The sequence below is a fragment of the Ranitomeya variabilis genome, chromosome 3 (genome assembly GCF_051348905.1).
Source record: "Ranitomeya variabilis isolate aRanVar5 chromosome 3, aRanVar5.hap1, whole genome shotgun sequence".
NCBI classification, from domain to species: domain Eukaryota; kingdom Metazoa; phylum Chordata; class Amphibia; order Anura; family Dendrobatidae; genus Ranitomeya; species Ranitomeya variabilis.
The window spans coordinates 550891646-550917047 of record NC_135234.1 but is presented as its reverse complement, the minus strand read 5'-3'; the positions used below and the strand labels follow the sequence as shown (position 1 = coordinate 550917047).

The 25402-nt window shown below is 47.0% G+C and overlaps 2 protein-coding genes across 2 annotated transcripts in view; one reads left to right on the top strand and one right to left on the bottom strand.

The window, feature by feature from the left end:
* Nucleotides 1-1218, bottom strand: part of TGDS (TDP-glucose 4,6-dehydratase) — a 49610-nt gene extending 48392 nt beyond the window's left edge. The window contains exon 1 of the mRNA XM_077297168.1: nucleotides 1091-1218. Within this exon, the coding sequence (XP_077153283.1) occupies nucleotides 1091-1161 (71 nt within the window). The 5' untranslated portion in view covers nucleotides 1162-1218. The remainder of the gene's footprint in view (nucleotides 1-1090) is intronic.
* Nucleotides 1219-1326: 108 nt separating this feature from the next.
* Nucleotides 1327-21130, top strand: GPR180 (G protein-coupled receptor 180). Its single transcript, XM_077297167.1, has 9 exons — nucleotides 1327-1593; nucleotides 6043-6201; nucleotides 8609-8809; nucleotides 10849-11029; nucleotides 11129-11178; nucleotides 18045-18202; nucleotides 18289-18480; nucleotides 18710-18787; nucleotides 20326-21130. The coding sequence occupies exons 1-9, from the start codon at nucleotides 1410-1412 to the stop codon at nucleotides 20482-20484; spliced, it is 1362 nt and encodes a 453-aa protein (XP_077153282.1). The 5' UTR covers nucleotides 1327-1409; the 3' UTR covers nucleotides 20485-21130.
* Nucleotides 21131-25402: the final 4272 nt, after the last annotated feature.

The following is a 25402-nucleotide window of genomic DNA, read 5'->3' as shown; positions in this document are numbered from 1 at the left end:
GGTCCAGAGACCTGACAAGAGGCCTCCGCGCTGCTGAGAGCATAAAGGGACACTTATTGTAAGGAACAAAGACACAAGCGACCTGGAGACAACGCTACCACAAATATGTCTGATCACATTAACCACTTCAGGACTCTTTCCAAAAAATGAGCCTGTAATGATCTGGGTTTAAGGGCTTCGTTATGCAGCTTGTTCGGTAATTAGACATATTGACCCCGATTCATTTAAAATAGTGTTTTGTATGCCGGCCTTAATGAGGGGCACGCAGAAATAAGATGCTCTGAGTTCAATAAGAGGTGAACACCACTTAATGATAAATGCAGAAATATGGGCACCTCAGGAGGGTGAGAATATACCGATCCATCGTAGCCTTCAGCACGGCGCAAAGCTTAATATAGAAGATCTGTATATAAGGCCACGTTCACACGTTCAGTATTTGGTGAGGTTTTTTACCTCAGTAGCTGTAAGGCAAAACCAGGAGTGGGTGATAAATGCAGAAGTGGTGATGTGTTTCTATTATACTTTTCCTCTGATTGTTCCACCCCTGATTTTGGCATCTAAATAATGAGGTAAAATACTGACCAAATACTGATAGTGTGCACATGGCACTGTACCCCTTGTCTCCCCTTACCACTGTGTATGTACTGTACCCATGGCAACACTCAGTCCTTGGGGTATCAGCAGAAAGAGCACTTCTCAATACCCCATTCACCTCCTTTGTAAACGTCGTGTCTGGAGGAATGCCACCCCCAGCCTCGCCGTGTCCGGAGGAGCCACATTCCCCCTCCCATGCTCGCCGTGCCCGGAGGAGCGGACCCCCCATCCTTGCCGTGTCCAGACGAGCCACATTCCCCCTCCCATGCTCGCCGTGCCCGGAGGAGCGGACCCCCAGCCTCGCCATGTCCGGAGGAGCGGACCCCCAGCCTCGCCATGTCCGGAGGAGCGGACCCCCAGCCTCGCCGTGTCCGGAGGAGCGGACCCCCACCCTGGCCGTGTCCGGAGGAGCGGACCCCCAGCCTCGCCATGTCCGTACACTATGGCAGCGATGCTGGCCGCACATACAGCAGGGCTCGCCCCTGCACACACTTACATGAAGCCGGCCCCGCCGGTCACCAGTAGCCGCTTGCGGAAGCCCCCGGGAGGCTCGTGGTCACTGCTCATGTTGCGATACGGCGCCTATCACAAGGCCTGAGGAACACGACATGGGGCTGCGCTACTCGGATACACGTAACGCTTCTGTACAGCGCACATCGTATGTCGCGACACTGTACTCGTCTCCAGCTGCATATTACGACAGCCGGTCGCGCTTGACGACTCTACCTGGTGTCACTTACACGTAGCCAGTGTTTCGCCGCTAGCGGATTGGTCGCACGCCATGACGTCACGGCCACGCCCCGTTGACTCTGCAGATGTGGCGGCTGGAGCTGCACATGTCGCCGGGCAGTACATGGGCGGAGATGCTCGGGCTGCTGCTGCTGGCCGTGGGGTCGCTGCTTCCACACTCGGGATGGGCGAAAACGGTGCATGGCAGTTTTGACAGCGCGCTGGCGTGGCACAGCCGGGGGCAGCACATCTTCACCTTCCTCTTCCATGGTGGGTATGGACGGTGGCAGCTGGAGACACTGATCGTGTTGTGCAGCTCCTGGGCCTAGTGCTGGCGGCTTGTGCGGTGTCCTGCCAGTGCCTGAGGCTGATAACAGGGAGCAATGCCACTAAGAATACTCAGCCCATTCAGCCGGTGTAATAAGCGAATGTTTGCCCTGTGTATAACGCTGCTCATATACGTGCCCCAGTGTGTAGTGTCATACATCCCCATCCTGCGCCCTAGTATCGTACATCCCCATCCTGCGCCCTAGTATCGTACATCCCCATCCTGTGCCCTAGTATCGTACATCCCCATCCTGCGCCCTAGTATCGTACATCCCCATCCTGCGCCCTAGTATCATACATCCCCATCCTGTGCCCTAGTATCGTACATCCCCGTCCTGCGCCCTAGTATCATACATCCCCGTCCTGCGCCCTAGTATCGTACATCCCCGTCCTGTGCCCTAGTATCGTACATCCCCATCCTGCCCCCTAGTATCGTACATCCCCATCCTGTGCCCTAGTATCGTACATCCCCATCCTGTGCCCTAGTATCGTACATCCCCATCCTGCCCCCTAGTATCGTACATCCCCATCCTGTGCCCTAGTATCGTACATCCCCATCCTGTGCCCTAGTATCGTACATACCCATCCTGCCCCCTAGTATCATACATCCCCATCCTGCGCCCTAGTATCGTACATCCCCATCCTGCGCCCTAGTATCGTACATCCCCGTCCTGCGCCCTAGTATCGTACATCCCCATCCTGCCCCCTAGTATCGTACATCCCCATCCTGTGCCCTAGTATCGTACATCCCCATCCTGCCCCCTAGTATCGTACATCCCCGTCCTGCGCCCTAGTATCGTACATCCCCATCCTGTGCCCTAGTATCGTACATCCCCATCCTGCCCCCTAGTATCGTACATCCCCATCCTGTGCCCTAGTATCGTACATCCCCATCCTGTGCCCTAGTATCGTACATACCCATCCTGCCCCCTAGTATCATACATCCCCATCCTGCGCCCTAGTATCGTACATCCCCATCCTGCGCCCTAGTATCGTACATCCCCGTCCTGCGCCCTAGTATCGTACATCCCCATCCTGTGCCCTAGTATCGTACATCCCCATCCTGTGCCCTAGTATCGTACATACCCATCCTGCCCCCTAGTATCATACATCCCCATCCTGCGCCCTAGTATCGTACATCCCCATCCTGCGCCCTAGTATCGTACATCCCCATCCTGCGCCCTAGTATCGTACATCCCCGTCCTGCGCCCTAGTATCGTACATCCCCGTCCTGCGCCCTAGTATCGTACATCCCCGTCCTGTGCCCTAGTATCGTACATCCCCGTCCTGTGCCCTAGTATCGTACATCCCCATCCTGCCCCCTAGTATCGTACATCCCCGTCCTGTGCCCTAGTATCGTACATCCCCATCCTGTGCCCTAGTATCGTACATCCCCATCCTGCCCCCTAGTATCGTACATCCCCATCCTGCGCCCCAGTGTGTAGTGTCATACATCCCCGTCCTGCGCCCTAGTATCGTACATCCCCATCCTGTGCCCTAGTATCGTACATCCCCATCCTGCGCCCTAGTATCGTACATCCCCGTCCTGTGCCCTAGTATCGTACATCCCCGTCCTATGCCCTAGTATCGTACATCCCCATCCTGCCCCCTAGTATCGTACATCCCCGTCCTGTGCCCTAGTATCGTACATCCCCGTCCTGCCCCCTAGTATCGTACATCCCCATCCTGCGCCCTAGTATCGTACATCCCCATCCTGCGCCCTAGTATCGTACATCCCCATCCTGTGCCCTAGTATCGTACATCCCCATCCTGCGCCCCAGTGTGTAGTGTCATACATCCCCGTCCTGCGCCCTAGTATCGTACATCCCCATCCTGTGCCCTAGTATCGTACATCCCCGTCCTGCCCCCTAGTATCGTACATCCCCGTCCTGCCCCCTAGTATCGTACATCCCCATCCTGCCCCCTAGTATCGTACATCCCCGTCCTGTGCCCTAGTATCGTACATCCCCATCCTGTGCCCTAGTATCGTACATCCCCATCCTGCCCCCTAGTATCGTACATCCCCATCCTGCGCCCTAGTATCGTACATCCCCGTCCTGTGCCCTAGTATCGTACATCCCCATCCTGTGCCCTAGTATCGTACATCCCCATCCTGCCCCCTAGTATCGTACATCCCCATCCTGTGCCCTAGTATCGTACATACCCATCCTGCGCCCTAGTATCATACATCCCCATCCTGTGCCCTAGTATCGTACATCCCCATCCTGCGCCCTAGTATCGTACATCCCCATCCTGTGCCCTAGTATCGTACATCCCCATCCTGCGCCCCAGTGTGTAGTGTCATACATCCCCGTCCTGCGCCCTAGTATCGTACATCCCCATCCTGTGCCCTAGTATCGTACATCCCCATCCTGCGCCCTAGTATCGTACATCCCCATCCTGCGCCCTAGTATCATACATCCCCATCCTGCGCCCTGGTTTTGTACATCCCCGTCCTGCGCCCTAGTATCATACATCCCCATCCTGTGCCCTAGTATCGTACATCCCCGTCCTGCGCCCTAGTATCGTACATCCCCGTCCTGCGCCCTAGTATCGTACATCCCCATCCTGTGCCCTAGTATCGTACATCCCCGTCCTGCGCCCTAGTATCGTACATCCCCGTCCTGCGCCCTAGTATCGTACATCCCCATCCTGCGCCCTAGTATCGTACATCCCCATCCTGCGCCCTAGTATCATACATCCCCATCCTGCGCCCTGGTTTTGTACATCCCCGTCCTGCGCCCTAGTATCATACATCCCCATCCTGTGCCCTAGTATCGTACATCCCCGTCCTGCGCCCTAGTATCGTACATCCCCGTCCTGCGCCCTAGTATCGTACATCCCCGTCCTGCGCCCTAGTATCGTACATCCCCGTCCTGCGCCCTAGTATCGTACATCCCCATCCTGCGCCCTAGTATCGTACATCCCCATCCTGCACCCTAGTATCGTACATACCCGTCATGCGCCCTGGTTTCGTACATCCCAATCCTGCACCCTAGTATCATACATCCCCATCCTGTGCCCTAGTATCGTACATACCCATCCTGCGCCCTAGTATCGTACATACCCATCCCGCGCCCTAGTATCGTACATACCCATCCCGCGCCCTAGTATCGTACATCCCCATCCTGCGCCCTAGTATCATACATCCCCATCCTGTGCCTTAGTATCGTACATACCCATCCTGCACCCTAGTATCGTACATACCCATCCTGCGCCCTAGTATCGTACATACCCATCCCGCGCCCTAGTATCGTACATCCCCATCCTGCGCCCTAGTATCGTACATCCCCATCCTGCGCCCTAGTATCGTACATACCCATCCTGCGCCCTAGTATCGTACATACCCATCCTGCGCCCTAGTATCGTACATACCCATCCCGCGCCCTAGTATCGTACATACCCATCCCGCGCCCTAGTATCGTACATACCCATCCCGCGCCCTAGTATCGTACATCCCCATCCCGCGCCCTAGTATCGTACATCCCCATCCTGCGCCCTAGTATCGTACATCCCCATCCTGTGCCCTAGTATCGTACACACCCGTCCTGCGCCCTAGTATCGTACATACCCATCCCGCGCCCTAGTATCGTGCATACCCATCCCGCGCCCTAGTATCGTACATACCCATCCTGCGCCCTAGTATCGTACATACCCATCCTGCACCCTAGTATCGTACATCCCCATCCTGCGCCCTAGTATCATACATCCCCATCCTGCCCCCTAGTATCGTACATCCCCATCCTGCCCCCTAGTATCGTACATACCCATCCTGCACCCTAGTATCGTACATACCCATCCTGCGCCCTAGTATCGTACATACCCATCCCGCGCCCTAGTATCGTACATACCCATCCCGCGCCCTAGTATCGTACATACCCATCCCGCGCCCTAGTATCGTACATACCCATCCCGCGCCCTAGTATCGTACATACCCATCCCGCGCCCTAGTATCGTACATACCCATCCCGCGCCCTAGTATCGTACATACCCATCCCGCGCCCTAGTATCGTACATACCCATCCTGTGCCTGGACCTCTAGTTTTATACACGGGGCACTGTGGCCATTCATGTACTGAACATATCATTTTGCCCGTTAAATGCCCTTCCCATTGCAGGCAGCAACCCAAGGTGACTTCTCTGCTTTGAGGTTGGGTTAATAGATGCCCAGTATAATGGGCACCGCTGGTTGTGCTAATCCATGATGTAAGGTGCGGCCTAATGCCAGATGAGAGCCCTGATGCAATTCACTAGGAAGGGTCACATTTTCCTTTCCCTCCATCACTATAGTAATATGTATTAATATTCTGTCAGACTCCAGATCACCGGCGCTTAGTGCGATGTCATTCTTATATCTGGCGGAATGACTTCTGGTTTGCTTCTTCTGAGCAGGAGAACAAGCTGTTCTGCGTGTCCGGATCAGCAATGTGGCAGCCGCAGTTGGGAAAGATGCTGCCCTGTATCTTTATCAGGATGAAGAATGGGTGAGGATGCACGGAAACATGGAAGAGTACAGCTGCCCGGAGAGACTGTCCCTCGCACAAATATCCAGTACGTACATATACAGTAGGCTTGTTTCTCACGTGGTAGCTTGCCAGAGTCTTCATCTCCTCTGTGCCACCATGCCACTATTGATGGCCTAGCACAGGTTTTACCTGCAGAGGATGAGATTGATCTCCACAAAAGTAGCAGCTTTTCTGCTCTGCCGTGATGGGCTCTAATCCCATTTTTGGACAGAAATAGACACCTTCCACCTGAAGTCATTGTATGCTTGTGAATAGTGCTTAGAATCATAGAAGTATGGAATGTTCGCGTTGGGAGGGACCTCCAAGGTCATCGTGTCTGCTCAATGCAGGATTCACTGAACCATGTCAGACAGATGGCTGCCCAGTCTCTATTTGAAGACTTAAATTGCAGGACAGGTCGCCACTAGTGATAAGCGAGCGTGCTCTAATCGAGTATTTTCGATGTGCTCAGAAAAAAAATGCACGAGTCACAGCAGCTGCTCTCACGGCTGCATGTCTCGCGGTTGTTTGACAGCTGCAACACATGCATGGATTGCCTGTTTATTATTGATAACCAGCCAAGCTAAAGCAGACAGCTGCAGACTGCATCCCTCAGCAGTCAGCGTTATCTTGACCGGTTATCAAAAATAGAGGGGTAGCTACGAATTTTTTTTAATTTAAATAAATTTAAAAAAACGACGTGGGATTCCCCTCATTTTTTTGATAACCAGCCAAGCTAAAGCAGACAACTAGGAGCTGGTATTATCAGACTGGGAAGGGGACATGGATATTGGCCCTCCCCGGCCTTAAAATTGCAGCCCACAGCACTCCATGGCGCATCTATTAGATACTCCAATTCTGATGCTTTGCACAGCTCTTCCCACTTGGGCTAATAGTAATGGGGTTGATGTCAACTTTGTAATGTCAACTGACATTAAGCCCAGGGGTAAATAATGGATAGGCGCCTATAGGACACCCCCATTACTAACCCCATAGTCAAATTTAATAGAGACACAGAGTAAAGTTATTTAATTGAAATAATCACACAAATTCCTTTATTTGAAATAAACCCCCCCCCCCAACCCTTTTTTTACCCATTTATTTCACAAAGATAAAAAAGTTATACTTATCTTCTCACCATTACTGGCCATGGCCCACGATGATCCGGATGGTTTGGAGAGCACCACGCCAGCCGGAACACACGGAGCTGAGCGTGAGAAGCTCTGCTTGTGACCGGTGGTGACATTAAGGTTACTGCTGGTCACATGCATCGCGTCTTGCTCTGCTCAGTGTGTGCCGGCTGGCGTGGCGAGCGGTTGCATCACTGATATGCTCTCTCTCCAAAACATCTGAATCGTCTTGGGACATGAGCATTAATGGATTGACTGTGGGGTTAGTAATGGGGGTGTCTTATAGATGCCTCTCCAGGGTCTGGCTCAGGTGGGCAGGGTTTTGTCCTCTGGACACTGGAATTTTATGCCCAGTTAGAGCCATTCTGAGAATTTAGGGGCTCTCATCTCGCTGGGGTACTAGATCCTGTCATTCACAGCAGGCAGCTGCCTCCTTGTCTCAGTTGACAGGTGACACTTCACTACATAGCAGGGACACATTTATAAGATTATCTCAGCACAGGAACATTATTTTTAACACATCCAAGTGTGAAATGTATTATTCCAAGATCTACTGATTTAAAATGAACTTTGTTCATGGGAAAACCCTTTTAAATATCTATAATATTTAACCCCAGCCCGACCCTAGAGTTGTTCTTCCAGTACAGTCAGAGGCCCTAGATAAATTGTTCAGGAGCTCTTGCTCTGTCCACCACTCCTGGGTTCTCTATGATGGCTTACTGCCCCGAGAACATAAGGGTTGGCAGTCCGAAGCATGGCGGCTCCTTATCTCTCCTGGCATCATCTGCAGGGGAGAGTCAGGAGGTCCCCATACACATTAGCCTGATGGCCGATTGGGGCAGGTTTCTGCTGGTGCTGGCCTAATGTGTATGGGGCCTTCAGGCTATTATCATGTAGGGTTTTCTGTAAAACATGTTGGGAAAGCTTTCTCCGTCTCGGTTTTGTGGAGCTATGCTGCCATGCAGTGACATCCATCCATAATGGAAGCCTATGGCTCATGTCGTACATTGGCAGTTGTCTCCCATAAGCCCTAGAATAATATTCAGCCTGGAATAGCGTTTGTATGGAGTAGAGCAGCTGTCATCTGGTACATGTGCACAGCAGATACGAGAAGCCGAGCAGAAGCAGAACCAGGTTGTCCAAATTCCGCCACACTGAAACATTAATTGTCCTATTCCATGTTATCAGGTACTGGAATTGGTACATTTGGTAATCCGGCACCTCTCCGATCTCCCAGCCTGTGTGTAGCCATGAACTGAGGAGCGTTGCCACTTTACCGGCTTGTATTGCCACTGATATTTACACTTCCTTCTTTTTTTTCAGTTCCTTTGAACCAAACGGAGTATAACTACACCCTGCCACAGACCACCTCTCCTTTAGCGTGGTACGCCATATATGTGGACAGGTACACCTGTCTGATGAGCTATGAGGACCCGCGCACAGATGAGATCACATTTCAGGTCACCTTGTTGAATCCTGATTCTGCTGGGAATCCTTTTGATCATTTTGGAGCAGATGAGTCCGGTAAGGGTCGATGTACATGAACTGATTTACCGGACTGTAGACGTTTCTATGTACCGTATTTTCCGGCGTATAAGACGACTTTTTAACCCCTAAAAATTGTCCCAAACGTCGGGGGTCGTCTTATACGCCGGGTACGGCGTGTGCAGGGAGCGATCCTGGATGTTCCCAGGGTCTGAAGGAGAGGAAACTCTCCTTCAGGCCCTGGGATCCATATTCATGTAAAAAATAAAGAATAAAAATAAATATGGATATACTCACCCCTCCGAGAAGCCTGGCTGTCACCGCTGCAAGCGTCTGCCTCCGTTCCTAAGAATTGCAGAGCGTGAAAGACCTTCGATGATGTCACGGTCAGGTGACCGGTCACATGAGCGGTCACGGACCAATCACAAGACCGTGACGTCATCGAAGGTCCTTCACGCTCTGCAATTCTTAGGAACGGAGGCAGACGCTTGCAGCAGTGACAGCCAGGCTTCTCGGAAGGGTGAGTATATCCATATTTTTTTTTTTTTATTCTTTATTTTTTACATGAATATGGATCCCTGGGAACCACACGCCGTATAAGATGACTGGGTGTATAAGATGACCCCCGTCTTATACAGCGGGCATATCCCAAATTCCATATTTTATATGGAAAAGTTGGGGGTCGTCTTATACGCCCAGTCATCTTATACACCAGAAAATACGGTAAATGTGAACAGTCCCTAACTTTATACATAGTTGGAAGATACCCAGAAATCAAGGGCCTCGGCTACACCGCGACTTGATGTAGCAATACTGATTGATTTTAACTATTTAGCTACCGCTGCAGTAGGGTGAGTAAGAAGGGTGGGAGCCGAGCCTTGCATGCATGGACAGGACGGGGGGAAGCCACACATAAGCAGGATGGGGGAGGGGGGGCACACATAGCAGGACAGGATGGGGGGGAGCCACACATAGCAGGACAGGACGGGTGGGAGCCACACATAACAGGACGGGTGGGAGCCACGCATACCAGGATGGGGGGGGAGCCCCGCATACCAGGACGGGGGGAGCCCCGCATACCAGGATGGGGGGGAGCCCCGCATAACAGGATGGGGGGGAGCCACGCATAACAGGATGGGGGGGAGCCACGCATAACAGGACGGGGGGGAGCCACGCATAACAGGACGGGGGGAGCCACGCATAACAGGACGGGGATGAGGGGACAATACATACCCGGCTTATACCTGAGTCAATAAGCTTACCCACTTTTCCGTGGCAAAATTAGATGCCTCGGCTTATACTCGGATCGGCTTATACTCGAGTATATGAGGTAGTGTGGAAGATGTTTAAAAAAAAAAAAAAAAACATAAATAACATTTAATATCCTTGAGTCCAAAAATTTTGGACCTATCCAGATATAAATGATTTATCCCTATGTTACTCGCCAAGAAGATATTGTGTCCAAATGCAAGAATGGCTTTTGTTAGCTGACTGCAGTACCCACGAAAAAAAAAAACCCACTACAGAGCACAAAACGTCATATGTATGCCAAAATGGTGGCTATAAAATGGAAGCTTGGCATGCAAAAAAAACAAGGCTTTACAAAGCTCCATTGATGGGGAAAAATAAAAAAGCTTCGGGTCTCAGAATATGACGGACCAAGAAAGTGTTTTTTGTTTTTTTTCTTGAATCTTTCTGATTTTTATTGGTAGTTGAAATACTAAACCTAGAAAGGGTTTTTTATATTGCTGGAATCCTACTGAGCTGAGGAATTGTTCTACCAGGTCGTTTATACCACATAATGAGTGCCGGAAAACAAAACCCCCAAACAATTTCAAAATTATTTTTTTTTTCCCATTTTTTCCCATTATTCAGTCCATTAAATGGTATTAGTGTTGGTATCATTTAAAATTGCATCTCCTCCTGCACAAAAATACGAGATCTCCTACATCTAGGTTGATAGACAATAAAGTGATGGTCATGCCAGGGTTAAAAGACATGGTGATTACTTGTGACTATCCTTTTTCGCCATGATCGGCCCATGAGCAGCTTGTTCTCCTGTCTCCTCTTTGCCCCAGGGTTGCACGAGTTCTTCTTCCTGCTTGTCCTGGTGTATTTCGTGGCCGCGTGTATATACATCCAGGCGCTGTGGCAGACCATTAAGAAGGGTGGGCCGATGCACACGGTCCTGAAGGTGCTATCCAATGCACTGCTGCTGCAAGTCGTGTCTGCCCTGGCAAACTACCTGCATTTCTCATGGTAATTATCACAAGTCGTTTTTTTTTTCCTTTATTTGATTGGGTGATGTAGTTATTTTTTTTTATTTCCACTAATTTCTTTTTTTTTTTTTTTCCTCAGGTATGCCAAGGACGGTAAAGGAGCACCTTTTATTGGCAGTTTGGCAGAGTGTGAGCATTACAATGGCAACAGCAATGTATTTTACTAATTTATGTGACCCTATAGGTGTGTAAAATAAGTAAATGACAAGTGGTGCAGTTCAGGAATCCGGTGCCCCGACCATGTTCTCACCGCCCAGTATACCAGCTATGGCCTGGGATGTTCTGCACCACCTAGCTTTGGATGGCACTCCAATGCAATATTATGGAGCAGTGCCAACTAGCGTTTTTATATCCTCATACCCAGACGGCATGATAAAAAAACACTGCATGCTGCAATTGGCAGTGTTCATCAGATGGCACGCACCCATACAAGTCTATGGGTGCGTGCAAAACATCGGGCTGCGCTCAGATGTCATCCCAGTGCAGTGTGATTACCACAGATGCCGGCAATGGAAGATCACGTTCACAGTAGAGCTGGAGCCGAGTGTCAGTAGCAGATGGCATCGGATGCCATACGCTAGTGTGACTGCAGCCTCAGTTTGTGTCTTTTAATAGGATAATATTGGGTAGGTCAGCATTTTTTTTTTTTTTCTTTCCATCCTCTTCTCAAATGGTTCCAAATTGTTATATATATATATATATATATATATATATATATATATATATATATATATATATATATATATATATATATATATATATATATATACACACACACAAATATACAGCTCTGGCAAAAATTGAGACCACTGCAAAATGTTCAGTTTGTCTGATTTTTCTTTTTATAAATATATTTTTGAGTAAAATGTAAATTGTTCTCTTATTCTATAAACTTCTGACATGTCTCCGTATTTCCAAGCAATAAATTTTGTATATTTTTTTCTGAAAAGGAGAAGTGGTCAAAATTACAAAAAAAGCCCAGTGCTTTCAGACCTCAAATAATGCAAAGAAAACAAGTTCATAATAATTTAGAAACAACAATGCTAATGTTTTAACTCAGGAAGAGTTCAGAAATCAATGTTTTGTGGAATAACCATGATTTTTAATCACAGCTTTCATGCGTCTTGGCAGCTTTCCACCAGTCTTTTACACTGCTCCTGGCGCAAAAATGTAAGCAGTTCTTCTTTGATGGCTTGTGACTATCCATCATCCTCTTGATTACATTCCAGAGGTTTTCAATGGGGTTCAGGTCTGGAGATTGGGCTGCCCATGACAGGGTCTAGATGTGGTGGTCTCTTAATTTTTTCCAGAGCTGTAATATATATATATCGGGTATTCTAGGATACGTATGTAGTTTATTTATGAAGCTTTAAGAATAATGCAATGAATACACAGGATTTTCCGGGTAAAATATATACATTATCAGCAAAGCGTGGTTCAAATCCCCTGCCAATTCGCGGCCGGACTGCGCCTGTCTCTGATTGTTCGCGGGCAGCTGGCGAGACCAATCAGCGATGCGGGATTTCCGTTACAGAAAAACAGACAGAATTAGACGATTATATAGTAGACTAGATGGTGGCCCGATTCTAACGCATCGGGTATTGTAGAATATGTATGTCCATGTAGTATATTTCCCAGCCACGGAGTATATAGCCCAGCCACGGAGTATATAGCCCAGCCACGGAGTATATAGCCCAGCCACGGAGTATATAGCCCAGCCACGGAGTATATAGCCCAGCCACGGAGTATATAGCCCAGAGCCACATAGTATACAGACTTAAAATAAAAAATAAACATATACTCACCTTCCGAAGGCCCGTTGAAGTCCTGGCCCTGTGTGCGGTGCACGCGGCAGCTTCCGGTCCCAGGGTTGGTATGAGCGCAGGACCTGTGATGATGTCGCGGTCACATGACCGTGACGTCATGGCAGGTCCTTCTCGCATACCATCCTTGGCACCGGAACCTGCTGCTTGCATGGAGCGGTCACCGGAGCGTCGCGAGGAGCGGGAAAGGCGCCGGAAGGTGAGTATATACTGATTTTTTATTTTTTTTTTTAACATTAGATCTTTTTACTATTAATGCTGCATAGGCAGCATCAATAGTAAAAATTTGGTCACACAGGGTTAATGGCAGCGTTAATGGAGTGCATTACACCGCGGCATTACGCGGTCCGTTAGCGCTGCCATTAACCCTGTGTGAGCGCTGACTGGAGGGGATTATGGAACGGGCACTGACTGTGGGGAGGAAGGAGCGGCCATTTTGGCGCCGGACTGTGCCCGTCGCTGATTGGTCGTGGCTGTTTTGCCGCGACCAATCAGCGAGTTGGATTTCCGTGACAGAGTCCGCGACAGACAGATTGCGCCTGTCGCTGATTGTTTGCGGCCGGCCACGGAGTATATAGCACAGCCACGTAGTATATAGCACAGCCCACGGAGTATATAACAGCCCACGTAGTGTATAGCAAAGCCCACGTAGTATATAACAGCCCATGCACGCAGTATATAACACAGCCCACGTAGTGTATAACACAGGCCACATAGTATATAGCACAGCCCACGTAGTGTATAGCAAAGCCCACATAGTATATTGCACAGCCATGTAGTATATTGCACGGCTGACGTAGTATATAGCAATGTGGGCATCATATCCCTGTTAAAAAAAAAAAAAAGAAAATAAAAAATTGTTATATACTCACCGTCCGTTGGCCCCCGGATCCAGGCGAAGCGTTTACCGATGTTCTTCGCGCGCTCCGGTCCCAAGAGTGCATTGCGTTCTCGCGAGATGATGATGTGCGAGACCGCTACGTCATCATCTCGCGAGATCGCAATGCATGGAGCGGTCATCGGAGCGACGTGAGGAGCGGGAAAGGCTTGTTGAGTATATAACTACTTTTTATTTTTTTTAAATTATTTTTAACATTAGATCTTTTTACTATTGATGCTGCATAGGCAGTATCAATAGTAAAAAGTTGGTCACACAGGGTTAATAGCAGCGTTAACGGAGTGCGTTACACCGCGGCATAACGCGGTCCGTTAACGCTGCCATTAACCCTGTGTGAGCGCTGACTGTAGGGGAGTATGGAGCGGGCACTGACTGCGGGGAGTAAGGAGCGGCCATTTTGCCGCCGAACTATGCTCGTCGCTGATTGGTCGTGGCTGTTTTGACACGACCAATCAGTGACTTGGGATTTCCGTGACAGACAGACAAAAGGACAGACAGAAAGACGGAAGTGACCCTTAGACAATTATATAGTAGACTAGATGGTGGCCCGATTCTAACCAGGGCTGTGGGGTCGGTAAGCCACAGTTCCGACTCCGACTCCTGGATTTTATCAGGCTCCGACTCCGACTCCTTCATAAATGGCCAATTCGTAACAATAAATTTACTGTTGTAAAATATTAACATCGTGCTTATTCAGTTTCTCACCATCATATAAGTAATCAGACAACTTAGAGCAAAAACTATATTTAATACAATACAATTAGAATATAGCAAATAACTTTTATAAACTTTTCTAAACTCTTGTAAGTAAATATGCAATAAACACTTATGCAGTTAATAAGAAGAAATCTATAAATTTGTCCTCAGAAAAAGTATTGCCTCTGTCAGATCCTCCTTCATGGATGCCCTAAAATCTGATCTAATTATTTTGAGAGCAGAGAACAACCTCTCTACACTAACTTGGGATGGTGGCAAAGCAGTAACCACTCGGGCAACATCTCTGACAATGTCAGGATACAGAGGAATCGCTTGTTGCACTGTTAATTTTGATGAACGGTCAAATTTCTCAATTTCTTTTAGTGCACATGAAAAATTCTGCTGAAATGTACTGGCTGTGTTCTTTGATGGGGATGACTCTTCTTCTATGCGGGAACGCTTTGCACGGTTCTTGTGATCCAAATATTTTTCGAAATTCAATTCTTCATCAGTTGATGAGGGTGAAGATGTGGCAGGACGACCAAATTCTTCTTGTTCCTCCTGACTGTTCTGCAACCCTTTCATCCTTACTGCTATTTCAAACAGAGCTTCTTTTCCTTTAGTTAGCTGTTGATCATCTAGAAGAATCCGATGCATTGGGTCTACATAAACAGCTGCCAAAAGAATGTTATTTTGTAATAGTAGCTCCTCTCTCCGTTTCATTGATGTAGCAATGCCACTTGCAATTAACCCTCCTCTTTGGGACAGGCGAAACATCAGGTTCTTCCACTCCTTTAAGAAAATACCTGGAGTTAAAGGGAACCTGTCACCCCCCCCCCCCCCCCCCCCCCCAGTCGTTTCAAACTAAAAGAGCCACTTGTGCAGCAGTAATGCTGCATTCTGACAAGGTGGCTCTTTTAGTTCTGGGTGCTGTAACTGCAGAAATAATCAGTTTTATAATTTGTCTGAAATACCTGCTCCTCAGTCAAGTGGGCAGTCTTTTCCCCCGTGCTTCAGACAGCACACAGCTGTCACTCACATCTTCTTGGCGCCGCCTCCTCCTTACCGCTGTTTTCAAAAGTAGCCGGCGCCTGCGCTCTTTTCCCCTGCCTGGTGCAGGCGCAGTGAGCGCTGGCCGTCTTTCCTCACATGCAGTCCAGCTGACTGCGCCTGCGCGGCTGCCCTGCCTCTGAATCCCAGCCCCGCAGTGACTTATGATTTATTCACATTGCGGGGCTGGGATTCACAGCCCCGCACCAGGCAGGGGAAAAGAGCGCAGGCGCCGGCTACTTTTGAAAACAGCGGTGAGGAGGAGGCGGCGCCAAGAAGATGTGAGTGACAGCTGTGTGCTGTCTGAAGCAGGGGGGAAATGCCGGCCCACTTGACTGAGGAGCAGGTATTTCAGACAAATTATAAAACTGATTATTTCTCAAGTTACAGCACCCAGAACTAAAAGAGCCACCTTGTCAGAATGCAGCATTACTACTGCACAAGGTGGCTCTTTTAGTTTGAAACGACTGGGGGGGGGGGGGGTGACAGGTTCCCTTTAAGTCCTCTGCTTGTAATTTTTTAGTCACTGTAAATGGGTGCTCTAGCAATTTTTCCAGCTCAGTCACCTGATTCCACTGACTTTCATTTAGCGTCAGTTGAGGGTTAGCCATGTCTACAAGAAAGGTTTTCAGTTCAACAAAGCGCTGAATCATTAAGTAAGTACTGCCCCATCGTGTGGCTTGATCAATAATTGCCCCTTTTCCAGCACGTCTCTTCAAAATTGAGCTTATAAAGTGCAGATATAGAATGTAATACTGATAACAGACGCTAGGTGGTGCTGTTAATCTATTATTCAGATTTCTATGTCACAACAACATGAGATTTATAACCTACTACACAGATGCTATCAGTTCTAATTTCTATGGACATTAAGATATGAGGCCACCATAATAAACATTTCAAAGAAAATCCGTTATATAATGTATATCAGTGTCTCATCCTAATATAATATTTATAAAGATACAATCCATCAGAGATAACATAGATAATAATAATAATAATAATAATTTTTATTTATATAGCGCCAACATATTCCGCAGCGCTTTACAACTTATAGAGGGGACTTGTACAGACAATAGACATTACAGCATAACAGAAATCACAGTTCAAAACAGATACCAGGAGGAATGAGGGCCCTGCTCGCAAGCTTCCAAACTATGAGGAAAAGGGGAGACACGAGAGGTGGATGGTACCAATTGCTTTAGTTATTTGGACCAGCCATAGTGTAAGGCTCGGGTGTTCATGTAAAGCTGCATGAACCAGTTATCAGCCTAAGTATGTAGCAGTACAGACACAGAGTGCTATTACCTGCATAAAGTGTATGAGAACACGATGCAAGGAACCTGATTATGTGTTTTGTTTTTTTTCTATTTTTAATAGGGCACACAGGGATAGTTAGGTTAATGCGTTGAGGCGGTAGGCCAGTCTGAACAAATGCGTTTTTAGGGCACGCATAAAACTGTGGGGATTGGGGATTAATCGTAATAACCTAGGTAGTGCATTCCAAAGAATCGGCGCAGCACGTGTAAAGTCTTGAAGACGGGAGTGGGAGGTTCTGATTATTGAGGATGCTAACCTGAGGTCATTAGCGGAGCGGAGGGCACGGGTAGGGTGGTAGACGGAGACCAGAGAGGAGATGTAGGGTGGTGCTGAGCCATGGAGTGCTTTGTGGATGAGGGTAGTAGTTTTGTACTGGATTCTGGAGTGGATGGGTAGCCATAATCACAAAAATATCTAAAGAGTAAAGGGGTATAATTTACCAGGTTATCATAAGGATCCAGTTAGTGCCGCTGGTGCGATATAGAAAACCTCGCGCCCCGACGCGCGCATTTCGCCCAGCTTCTTCCGGGGGCGTGTATCATCATAAGTAATAGCATTTCTAGTAGGGTAAGACTTATTGGAAATGGGGGATAGGATATGAAAAAAGGGGAACGTTAGGGTGTGGATATGTGAAAAAAGGGAGTGCTGTTGAATATTTATAATTATTTTTATATTTTGTTTTCAGTACCTTTTCATGTTAACGTTAAGATTTAAGGGAACCTCTCAGCCGATTCATGTTTCCCAAACCAAGGACAGCATGAATCTGAGGCTGGACACAGGACTGCAGCCAAGGATGTATTTCTATGAAATACTGTAATGTTTCAGAGAAAACTTAGTTTGAAAATCCGTCCAGGGACTGTAGGGGGAGAGGAGATGAATCTGATGTGGTCCCTGGTTATCCCCATCCATTTGCTGGTGATTGACAGATCTCTCCCTATGTGCACACATGAGAGATGAGCAGTGCAGGGAGAAGCTGGCCGGGGACTGCACCAGACTCCTCGCGTCTCCCGATGGTCTCCGGATGGCTTTTCCACTAGGTGGTCTCTGAAGCGCTCCAGCATGTCCTAGAAGTACGTACCTGGGTATGATCCAGCAGCCAGGCTCTGACTCGTGCTCACCATAGTTTGGACATCATGATTCAACTGACAAGGTTGCCTTGAACAAAAAGGTATTGCACATGTTACACTTTTCTTCCGTTTCTGTTCTAGTATGTGACATTGCCTCCGAGGTCCAGATGTTATACTTGCTCCTCAGCCTGTGTATTGGATGGACTCTCAGCAGAATGAAGAAGTCACAAGGAAGACCTCTTCAGTGGGATTCCACACCGACCTCCACTGGGATCGCCGTGATTGCCGTTATTGCTCAGGTCTGTGGGTTAGTGGTGCGGTTCCTCTGTGTGTGATATATTACATTATATAAGTATATCCCTTCTCTTCTGCGTGTTTGGTGCAGGTCATCCTTCTGGTTTGGGAGCAGTTTGAGGACACCGATCACCACAGTTACCATGCCCATCAGAGCCTGGCCGGCCTCCTCCTGATTGCTATGAAAGTTTGTTTAGCCGCATCTCTGGCCTGTGGTCTGTACCAGATAATCACCGTGGAGAGGAGCACGATGAAACGCCAATTCTACATTACATTTGCCAAGGTAGGAGTCTCATCATGGGATCATGATTCGTGTAGCACCTTCACATTTTTCATGCTGAATGACCGGGTGTCATTCCCTTCATTTTGCTGTGCTGTAAGATCCCACAGGAAAACATTACAAAAATGGCACAATATAATGCCATTTCGGCCGATCCAATTATTGCCTGTGAGCATTTTATTCTTTGTGTTGCTTTAAAATGTAAATGAGTAATATCTGTGTTCATTTTTAGGGTTGTTTCTTGTGGTTCTTGTGCCACCCATGTTTTGTTGCCATCTCCTACTTCTTTAAAGAGTATCAGAGAGAGAAGGTGAGCACTACGTCTTGTTGTTTGCCCCCCTACAAAACCCTTAGGAAAATCTGTTCCTATAAAGTGTTTAATGCTTTTAAAGGGATTGTCCCCTTTCAGAAAATGCCATTCCACACCCGCAGTTTGTTAAAAGAAAAAAAAATGCATGACTTGCCTTCCCCAGGTCCAGCGCCATGTTACTGCCACTGATCCCTGTGCCTGAGATTGGCTGCAGCGCTTGCATCACGTCGACAGCGCAGCAGCCAATCAGCGAGCTCCGACTCTACGCTTTGTAGACTGAGCGCCCCCCTTAGAGCCGCTGCGCTCACTTATTGGCTGCCGTGTTGTCCACATGACATAAGCGCTGTACCAGTAACAGATGCCGTGTGCAGCAGTGGAAACTTAATGCTGGACCTGGGGAGAGTGAAAAAAGTGTGGTTTGTTTGTATTTTAAAGCAAACTGCACCAGGGATCGAAGTTTTCTGAAAGGTACAATAAGTTTAGGGTGTATGATGAGAATATCTCCAACCAAAGTAAAAAAGCCGTGAAGAATACTTACAAAAAATCATACACATTAGAAGTTTTCTATGTTCTGTATCTGAAAGACGGTGTGGGCTTTGGCTTCTCTGAGCTGAGCCATCCCTAGAAGTTGCCATGAGCCTTTCCTGCATGGTTTAAAGATTCTGCCGACATAATCATCCTGGAATTTTCAATCTCAAATTGGCAACATGCCTTGGTTGTGATTTATTACCTGGGGACCACTACACCGAATTTACAGGGGTTTCTCTGATGTTATAAAAGGTGCTCAGGAGCATTCTTTGTAAAATAAAGAACGGACCTTTATTTACCTTGTGAATCCCTCGCCCCTCCATTGTTCCCTGCCAGTCATGCTGACATCAGATGCCAGAAGTCATTCACATGACTGCTGCTGACATTTGGGTGTCCAGCATGTGACTGCTGTAATCCACGATTGACTGCAGTGGTCACATGATTGATAAGCTAGACCTCATCACTGCAGGACTGGTGGGGACCACCAAAGGGGGGGCAGTTCTTGAGCTGAGGGGGGATTCGGTGGGTAAGGAATGGTTATTTCTTTATTGTAGAACATTCCCTGTCTGTTAGTAGCTTAGGGAATTTGATTAAAACACTTGAGTGAAACCTGGGACTGAAGAATGGGATTGTTGGGTGAGGACCATTATAAATGTATATGGACAAAGTATCCTGCGGCTGGTGTTAGTGGTCCGGTGTACGGGCAGAAATTGGCTGCATTAGTGATGAGCAGAGCGCATCGTTCTTACTCCACAGCTACAGCTGGATGTAACACCTAATGACTATATTGGGACCCATAGACAGCTGTGAGTACATTGGCCTCTTGGGTAAAGAACATGCCCCTGTACTTCAGAAATGGAAGGCAACCTTTTTATCTCCAAAACCGTGCACCATGACCGCTCATTGGTCTATTTATTATGCGTTTCTTATTTCCTCTAATAATTGGTCCTAATTTTAGCAATAATCACCTGTATCGATGTCTCACTAACTTCTGGTGTTTTCTTCACTAGGTGATCACTGTGGGAGTCATCTTGTCTCAGTCGCTCTCCATGATTATCCTGTATAGACTCTTCCTGTCACATAGTCTTTATTGGGAGGTATCTTCCCTTTCATCAGTGACCCTTCCATTAACTGTATCATCAGGACACAAAAGTCGATATTACTCTTGATATGACGTTGGGTGCCTTGGTTGCCTGCTGTGCTCCCATCTCCAGCACCGAGACCAGAAGGATTCTCTATTGGGAAGAATTCTTATTTGGACTGGATCCTCCATGCAAGATGGTCGCTCCTTCCAGGTTCCTGGACCTGTACCCAAATGGCTTACCCCAAACTAAGACTGATGATAGTGACAGTTGGAGATTTAGGGGCTTCTCATTACACTTCCTGGGGTCTCCAGTAGGAGGATTGAATACGTTCACGGACTCCCCACACTTGTGTACTTGGTCCTTGTGTATTTCACAACCTTTTTGGTGCAGATTGGTTCGCAGTAACCACTAGGTATCTGTAGATGAAGCAGCGTTGTGGTACGCTTCTATTTTTATACGTGCATGTTATATAAGTGTCTTATTTATACGACGTGTGACTACTGTATGGGTGATGTATGAACAAATGCAGACTGTACTGTTGCATAAAATGTTTTTATGTGTTATTTTGTTCTATTTTTCATTTTATCCACCGAGCAAAAAAACAACAAATTCAAGATTCCAGTACTTAAGACAACCACTCTCATTAAATCTGTCAAAAGATGAGCTGAAAATGTTCTAATTAAGGATTAAAACCAGATTACCAGCTAAATAAAGTAACATTGTGTTTCCAGGTATGTGCACGGTTTTGTACAATTATGTAAATGTAACGCTGTGATATAAGGGAATGGTCTGCAGATGGCAGAGTCTCTCTACCCAGTACTGAAATCCCGCTCTGAGATGCACATGCAGCACTGCACGGCCATAGACGGCCACTTTATAGCAAGGGACGTCACTTCCCAATCTTCACCTGCGACAGTTCAGGCAGTGGCGGCATGATTAATCACCATGCAGTGAAGTCTATGAATGAAAACAGATACACCAGAGAAAGTATTCTACATATAGTAGATAACCGAAACACTAATAGCCACTGTGTTCTGTAACAGAAAGTAAAATAAAAGAAAGTAACACCACTGAAGTATAGAATCAGCCAAAGCAAGCGAAAACATGAATTCTCGAGGAATACCAAGCAGGAAATAGATAATAAAAGTGGCAAAAATATTACATAAAAAACAGTCTGCGCATATCAGGACAAAAAAATTGTTTACCATTCATATCCCCGTGTGTGGTGAGTATCCCATATCGGGGCCCCACCTTAGCAACTGTACGGTATATACTCTTTGACGCCATCGCTCTCACTCTTTAAGTCCCCCTTGTTCACATCTGGCAGCTGTCAATTTGCCTCCAACACTTTTCCTTTCACTTTTTCCCCATTATGTAGATAGGGGCAAAATTGTTTGGTGAATTGGAATGCGCGGGGTTAAAATTTCGCCTCACAACATAGCCTATGACACTCTCAGGGTCCAGACGTGTGACTGTGCAAAATTTTGTGGCTGTAGCTGCAACGGTGCAGATGCCAATCCCGGACACACACACACACACACACACACACACACACACACACACACACACACACACACACACACACACACACACACACACACACACACACACACACACACACACACACACACACACACACACACACATTCAGCTTTATATATTAGACTAGCTGAAGAGCCCGGCGTTGCCTGGGCATAGTAAATATCTGTGGTTAGTTATAGCACCTCACTTCTCTTATTTTCCCATCACGCCTTTCATTTTCCCCCTCACATCTCTCATTTTCTCCCTCACACCTCTCATTTTCCCCCTCACTCCTCTCATTCCCCCCTAACACTTGTCATTTCGACCTCACATCTGTCATTTTCCGATCACTCCACTATTTTCCCTCACTCCTCTCATTTTGCACTCACACCTTTTCATTTTCACCTCACACCTCTCATTTTCACCTCAGTATATACATGTTTTTCATCTCCCTGTATGTCATCTCCTGTATATAGTATATACCTGTATGTCATCTCCCCTGTATATAGTATATACCTGCTGTGTGTCATCTCCCCTGTATATATTATATGCCTGTATATATTATATGCCTGTATGTCATCTCCTCCTATATATAGTATATACCTGTATGTAATCTCCTGTATATAGTTTATACCTGTCATCTCACCTATATATAGTATATATCTGTGTGTCATCTCCTCCTGTATATAGTATATACCTGTATGTCATCTTCTGTATATAGTATATACCTGTATGTCATCTCCCCTGTATATAGTATATACCTGCTGTGTGTCATCTCCCCTGTATATATTATATGCCTGTATGTCATCTCCTCCTATATATAGTATATACCTGTATGTAATCTCCTGTATATAGTATATACCTGTGTCATCTCACCTATATATAGTATATATCTGTGTGTCATCTCCTCCTGTATATAGTATATACCTGTATGTCATCTCCTCCTATACATAGCATATACCTGTATGTCATCTCCTGTATATACTATATACCTGTAGGTAATCTGCTCCTGTATATACCTGTGTCATCTCCTCCTGTATATAGTATATACCTGTATGTCATCTCCTGTATGTAGTATGTACCTGTATGTCATCTCCTCCTCTATATAGTATATACCTGTGTGTCATCTCTCCTGTATATAGTATATATCTGTGTCATCTCCTCCTGTATATAGTATATACCTGTGTGTCATCTCCCCTGTAAATAGTATATACCTGTGTGTCATCTCCTCCTGTATATAGTATATATCTGTATGTCATCTCCTCCTGTATTAGACCTCGTTCACACGTTATTTGGTCAGTATTTTTACCTCAGTATTTGTAAGCTAAATTGGCAGCCTGATAAATCCCCAGCCAACAGTAAGCCCACCCCCTGGCAGTATATATTAGCTCACACATACACATAATAGACTGGTCATGTGACTGACAGCTGCCGGATTCCTATATGGTACATTTGTTGCTCTTGTAGTTTGTCTGCTTATTAATCAGATTTTTATTTTTGAAGGATAATACCAGACTTGTGTGTGTTTTAGGGCGAGTTTCGTGTGTCAAGTTGTGTGTGTGTTGAGATGCGTGTGGCGACATGCATGTAGCGACTTGTGAGATGAGTTTTGTGTGGTGACATGCGTGTAGCAACTTTTTGTGTGTCGAGTTGCATGTGACAGGTTAGTGTAGCAAGTTGTGTGCAGCAAGTTTTGCGCATGGCGAGTTTTGCGCGTGGCGAGTTTTATGTGGTGCCTTTTGAGTATGTGCAAGTTTGGTGTGAGGCAACTTTTGCATGTGTTGCAACTTTTGTGCATGTGGCAATTTTTCCGCGTGTGCAAGTTTTGCGTGTGGCGAGTTTTCCATGAGGTGAGTTTTGCACGTGTGGCGAGTTTTGCATGTGGAGAGTTTTGCGCGTGGCGAGTTTTGAGCGGCGACTTTTGTGTTTCGACTTTTATGTGGCGAGGTTGGTGTATGTGTGGTGAAATGTGCACTGAGGGTGGTATATGTGTTCGAGCACGTGGTAGTGTGTGGCGCATTTTGTGTGTGTTCATATCCCCGTGGTGGTGTGGTAATTATCCCATGTCGGGGCCCCACCTTAGCAACTGTACGGTATATACTCTTTGGCGCCATCGCTCTCACTCTTTAAGTCCCCCTTGTTCACATCTGGCAGCTGTCAATTTGCCTCCAACACTTTTCCTTTCACTTTTTCCCCTTTATGTAGATAGGGGCAAAATTGTTTGGTGAATTGGAAAGCGCAGGGTTAAAATTTCACCTCACAACATAGCTTTGACGCTCTCGGGGTCCAGACGTGTGACTGTGCAAAATTTTGTGCCTGTAGTTGCGACGCCTCCAACACTATTCCTTTCACTTTTTCCCCATTATGTAGATAGGGGCAAAATTGTTTGGTGAATTGGAAAGCGCGGGGTTAAAATTTCACCTCACAACATAGCCTATGACGCTCTCGGGGTCCAGACGTGTGACTGTGCAAAATTTTGTGGCTGTAGCTGCGACGGTTCAGATGCCAATCCCGGACATACACACATTCAGCTTTATATATTAGATATATCTGTAAGTCATCTCCCCTGTATATAGTATATTCCTGTATGTCATCTCCCCTGTATATAGTATATACATGCATGTCATCTCCTGTATATAATATATATAGCTGCATGTCATCTCCTCCTGTATATGGTGTATACGTGTATGTCATCTCCCCTGTATATAGTATATACCTGTATGTCATCTCCTGTATATAATATATAGCTGTATATCATCTCCCCTGTATTTAGTATATACCTGTATGCCATCTCCTCCTGGCTGTCAATTTGCCTCCGAAACTTTTCCTTTCACTTTTTCCCCATTATGTAGATAGGGGCAAAATTGTTTGGCGAATTGGAACGCGCGGGGTTAAAATTTTGCCTCACAACATAGCCTATGACGCTCTCGGGGTCCAGACGTATGACTGTGCAAAATTTTGTGGCTGTAGCTACAACGGTGCAGATGCCAATCCCGGACACACACACACACACACACACACACACACACACACACACACACACACACACACACACACACACACACACACACACACACACACACACACACACACACACACACACACACACACACACACACATTCAGCTTTATATATTAGATTTCTTGCTTGGTATTCCTTGACAATTCATGTTTTCGGTTGTTTGGCTGGTTCCTTACTGTATTAAAGTCTATGAGTAATATAGCCGTGCTCTCAAAAGTTTCTCATTTAGACGAGTGTATAATATGCCCATGTGCGTGGATCGAATATACCCCGTGTACCAGTGCACATGGATCCATTATACCCGGGGTACCAGCGCACACGGGTACGTTACGCCCGGTGTAACGGAGCACACGGGTCCGTTACGCCCGGTGTACCAGCGCAGCGCACATGGGCCAATTTCCCACACAGACCCGATTAATGCATGCAATGTGGAGGCCACTTCGGCCAGTGCACAGTCTGT

What these genes read in the sequence shown, in the direction of transcription:
- GPR180 (XM_077297167.1), top strand. Translation starts at nt 1,410, where the DNA reads ATGTGGCGGCTGGAGCTGCACATGTCGCCGGGCAGTACATGGGCGGAG. An exon ending in TATTGGCAGTTTGGCAGAGT is followed by an intron (nt 11,179 to 18,044) that starts GTGAGCATTACA and finishes TTTCTGTTCTAG; the next exon opens with TATGTGACATTGCCTCCGAG. An exon ending in TCTACATTACATTTGCCAAG is followed by an intron (nt 18,481 to 18,709) that starts GTAGGAGTCTCA and finishes GTTCATTTTTAG; the next exon opens with GGTTGTTTCTTGTGGTTCTT.